General features: G+C 49.1%; 1 protein-coding gene across 1 annotated transcript; it reads right to left on the bottom strand.

The window, feature by feature from the left end:
- Window positions 1–1,393: 1,393 nt before the first annotated feature.
- On the bottom strand, window positions 1,394–1,786 carry LOC116509578 (kunitz-type serine protease inhibitor homolog dendrotoxin I-like). Its single transcript, XM_032218786.1, has 2 exons — window positions 1,705–1,786; window positions 1,394–1,566 (listed from the first exon to the last, which is right to left on the bottom strand). The coding sequence occupies exons 1-2, from the start codon at window positions 1,784–1,786 to the stop codon at window positions 1,394–1,396; spliced, it is 255 nt and encodes an 84-aa protein (XP_032074677.1).
- Between the last annotated feature and the right edge of the window lie 2,958 nt (window positions 1,787–4,744).

Below are 4,744 nucleotides of genomic sequence, written 5' to 3'. Positions count from 1 at the left end.
AAGGGCCCCATCTGCCCCCCCTTTCCCCCCACTTATGACCCAGAAGGGTCTTTTCAGGGGTGGTGGTGGTGGGTCAGGTCCTCTGGTGTGGGGATCTTCACACTGGAATCCAAACCAGCAGCCTCTTCTTGGGATCGTCTCAAGAGTCTGGGGGCCAAGAGAATCTCTTATGATCCTGTTAGGGATATTAGACGAGGGATTCTGGTGCTCCTCCTGCCCACCCAAATGCCAGCAATGAGCAGAGACCCCCTGGGGCTTTCCTTCTGGAGTCAAGACGGCCTCCAAGATGAAGGGTGATGAACTAAAGGCAGATTCTCCTTCTGGTGGCCACGAGTTTTGTCTAGAGAAGAGGAAGCAAGTTGACCAATGAAAAGGTCAACTCTTCATTGTTCAGAGGATAGAGGTGCAATTGATGTGCCTTTTAAAGTGAGGGGGGGCTATGGCTTCCACTTCCTGCCCCTCAAAGAAGCTCAGTTCTTCTTTGTCTGTATAACTCCTTCTCTCTCTCTCCACCCCATCTCTCTCCATTTATCCATCTGTCTCTCTTTTCATGATACATCCGTCTATCCTTCCTTCCTTCCATCCATCCATCCATCCATCCATCCATCCATCCATCCATCCATGCCCTCTCTCTTCATCTGCCTCTTTCCACCTTTCCAGCTCCCTTCCTTCCTCCCTCCCTCCCTTCCATCCCTTTATCTCTCTCCATCTACCTCTATTCATCCATCCATCTCTTTCCATTGATCCATCCATCCATCCATCCATCCATCCATCCATCCATCCATCCATCCATGCCCTCTCTCTTCATCTGCCTCTTTCCACCTTTCCAGCTCCCTTCCTCCCTCCCTCCCTCCTTTCCATCCCTTTATCTCTTTCCATCTACCTCTATTCATCCATCCATCTCTTTCCATCCATCCATCCATCCATCCATCCATGTCTCACTCTCTCTCCATCCATCCATAAGTTTGTTCATCTTTCTCTCTCTTCATCTATCCATCCATCCATCCCTTTATCTCTCTCTCCATCTACCTTTCTCCATCCACCCATCTCTCTTTCTATCCACCCACCCACCCGCTCATATAGAACAAGATCAGGGGACAGATGTGGCATGAATCGAGACCATCAACAGTGCTAATTCTGCTGGGTCTAAAAGACATTCCAGAAGTTCACAAATAAAGAAAAATTAGCAACTAGGGAATGCATTAGAGAACATTACAGGCTAATGCGATACATTCTAGATCAAAGCTGGTCCCTGGCAGTTATGATTGGCAGGTTACAGATCGCAGCTCTGCTGCCAGGGGAATGCTGGGAGTTCACACGCCTTAAAGTAGCTGAGGTGGGGAACCCCTGCCAGGCAGCCTCTGCTCAGCCCAGGTGGGACTGGCCCTCCCGCTTAACCGTAGCGGCTGCAGGCTTTCCGGCATTCAGGCCAACTTTCGAAATTGTTCTCGTTTCCTCCGCATCCGGTCCAGGAGAAGGGCAGGCAGGCCTTCTTCTCATAGTCAAAGTACCACCGTTCCTGCAGGGTGTAGCAGAGGCCTCCGTCCGGAGGGAGGATGCAGATTCCTGGACACATAAAACAGGAAGAAGGAGATGGCAGGGAGAACAAGGGAGCCCTGGGTTCGAAAGCTGGGAAAAGAAAGGGGGGGAGGGAGGCGGAACCCCCAACCTTCCTACCCCTCCCCTTCGGCTGACCTCACTCACCAAGGTCTCCAGAGGTCATGCCGAGGTTGGCCCAGAGCACCAGGGAAGCCTGGAGGAGGAGGAGTACGGCCACGGACCTCATGGGTGCAAGGAACAGAATGCAAATCTTGCTCAGGCTGAGGTCCGGTCACTGAGCCAGGACTGAGTTTCTGAAGTCAATAATTCCTAGGAGAGAAACAAAACCAGAATTGTGAACTCCTGGGTGCTCTGTGAGTGTTGTGATCTTCTTACAGATGTTTCATTATAAAACATCTGGGCTGGGGCCCTGGAGTAAAGGAAGAGGAGGAGGAGAAAGAAAAAGAAAAAGAAGAAGAAGAAGAAGAAGAAGAAGAAGAAGAAGAAGAAGAAGAGGAGGAGGAGGAGGAGGAGGAGGAGGAGGAGGAGGAAAGAATCCTGCTCAAGCAGGAGATCCTCTACCATTTAAGGAGAACTCTGGGGTCCTTGGTGCTCTCTGAGCTTGGTGTTTTCTTGCAGATGTTTCATTACTAAACTAGGGAGCAACATCTGTGCACAGCTACAACTATTCTTCAGGATCCAATCACGGTCAGTCACTGGGACCAGAGGTTTTGTCTTCTAAGCTTTCGGACTTGTGCTGGAGCCCATCCTCGGGGAACTTCTGTGTCTGCCCGAGAGAATCTCCCTGAGATTCTCCCAACATGAATCCGAAAGGCTCGGAAGACAAAATTTCTGTGACCAGTGACTGACCCACCTTGGATCCTGCAACATTATCCTGGGACACGTAATAGATTCACCTTTGCTCGTACAAATATTCTCTTCTACTGAAACCAAAGTTCCTCGACCTTCAGTGAAGGCAACTTAACTGGAAACATTCAATTCTAGCTGCTGCTTTTAAGCTCTTGAAAAAAAAAATTAAGCTCCAAATTTAAATTCCTTTACCCTTGGATCAGCCAATCTTTCTCCAGTTCCAACACTCCATCCATAACGCCGCTCCTGCTCCAACCTTATTCCGGTTGCCCTGGCTCCAGAGCGGTCATTAGAAGATGGCCGACACCCCCACTGTTGATCTGGAGAACTTCTTTCCGACCTGCTGTGGAACTTGCTTGCTGGTCATCCGAAATGCCCCTCCTTCTTCACCGTCCTTCAGGAGGGTTCTGGTCCGGAGACCTCCTGACGATGATTTGCCGGCTTGGTTTTCGCGTAGCTCCTGGGAGATTTCCCCATCCGTTCTCACCGGGACGCTTCCGGGTTCCTCCAGGAAACATTCAATTCTCAACATCTAAAACTTTGGCCAGGCTTTCCCCATTCCTGTTTTAGTGTGACTCCGGATCAAAATTCACCCTTTCGGGCTTTGAGAGTGGAGAAGTACTGGCATCGCTTCAGTGGGATGCAGTTTCCCTCCAGGTTGTCTGCGTGAAATGACATAAATTCAGAGGTCGCATCCTCCCTGTGGGAGGACTCCCAAGTCTTTGAACTGGCCAGTTTGGGAGCGAAAGGACATCTAGTCCAGCGATGGTGAACCTTTTTTGGCTCGCGTGCCATAAACGGGGGGAGCACAGGGGGGTTGTGCATGGGCGTGCCGCACCCATAATGCAATGCGCGACCCCACAGCGCGCATGCACGCATGACAAGTGCTCCCCCAATTTTTTGCATGCCTTTTCGTTCCTCCCCAGGCTCCAGAAGCTTTATAGGGGCCTGGAGAGGGTGAAAACAGCCTCTCCCGCCCCCCAGGAGGCCCTTCGGAGCCTTCAGAAGCTTTCCTGAAGCCCCCGGAGGGCAAAAAACGAACCTACGAGCAAACCGGAAGTTGCTTGTAAGGCCAATTTTAGCCCTTCGGGGCGTTCAGGAGCCAGACTTCCGGTTTGCTCGTAAGCTTGTTTTTTGCCCTCCGGAGGCTTCAGGGAAGCCTCCTGAAGGTCCCTGAAGCCTCCGGAGGGCTTTAACCGGCCCTACGAGCAAACCGGAAGTCTGTTCCCGAACTTCCGGTTTGTTTGTTTGTTTGTTTACTGGATTTATATGCCACCCTTCTCCCAAAGGACTCAGGGCAGCGTACAAAAAACACATATTACAAAAGTTAAAAAGGAAATTAAACAAATGTATTTATTTATTTTTTTTGTTGGTATTTATTGTACATTTATAGGCCGCCCTTTTCCCTGAGGGGACTCAGGGCGGCTTACAATCAAAGAGGAAAAGGGGTGTAAGACAATACAAAAAGAGATGTGAACAAAAGTAAATTAAACAATAAAACTCAACATTCACTCGGCATTCGGGAGGGGCGAGAGTAACTTATCCCCAGGCCTGACGGGCTAGCCAGTTCTTGAGGGCTGTGCGGAAGGCCTGGACGGTGGTGAGGGTACGAATCTCCACGGGGAGATTGTTCCATAGTGTCGGAGCTGCAACAGAGAAGGCTCTCCTCCGAGTAGTCGCCAGTCGGCACTGACTGGCGGATGGAATACGGAGGAGGCCAACTCTATGCGATCTGATGGGACGCAGGGAGGTAATTGGCAGAAGGCGGTCTCTCAAATAGCCAGATCCACTACCATGGAGCGCTTTATGGGTGGTGAGTAGGACCTTGAAGTGCACCCGGAGACCAACAGGTAGCCAGTGCAGCAAACAAAGTATCCAAAAACAAACCCAATTAATATTAACAATAAAAATTTAAAAATTAGATTAAAATTAACAATTAAATTAATCATTTATTCTGTTTTGTTCAGGCCAGGCTGGCTTGCTGGAAAAGCCAACCGTTTAGGGCGTGTCGGAAGGATCGGAGGTTGCTAGTTCATCTTTGGCTTCCATAAGTTCATTTTGCATACATTCTTGTTGCTCTTCTTGTTTTCTAGTTTTTCTCGCCCTGTAGGCAATCGTGAGGCCTCTTGCGTGTGCTTTCATTGTGCCCCTGAGATTTTGAACTGAGGTGTCTTCTTTTTTATTTATTCTAAACAATAGTTTTAATTCTTTCTCCAGCATTTGAGTGTATTCTATTTCATTTACAATATTTGAATTCATCATCCATCTTTTTCTTCTTCTTTGACCTTTCCATCTTAATTTTATTGGATTATGACCTGTCCATTCATTTGCTTCT

Source organism: Thamnophis elegans, chromosome 5 (assembly GCF_009769535.1).
Source record: "Thamnophis elegans isolate rThaEle1 chromosome 5, rThaEle1.pri, whole genome shotgun sequence".
Classification (NCBI taxonomy): Eukaryota; Metazoa; Chordata; class Lepidosauria; order Squamata; family Colubridae; genus Thamnophis; species Thamnophis elegans.
The sequence above is the reverse complement of the archived record's forward strand: the minus strand, read 5'-3'. Positions and strand labels throughout refer to the sequence as shown.

Bases quoted from the DNA above. Each gene is read 5' to 3' on its own strand.
- LOC116509578 (XM_032218786.1), bottom strand. From the start codon at position 1,786: ATGAGGTCCGTGGCCGTACTCCTCCTCCTCCAGGCTTCCCTGGTGCTC. The intron at 1,567-1,704 runs GTGAGTGAGGTC...TTATGTGTCCAG, and splicing joins CATGACCTCTGGAGACCTTG to GAATCTGCATCCTCCCTCCG.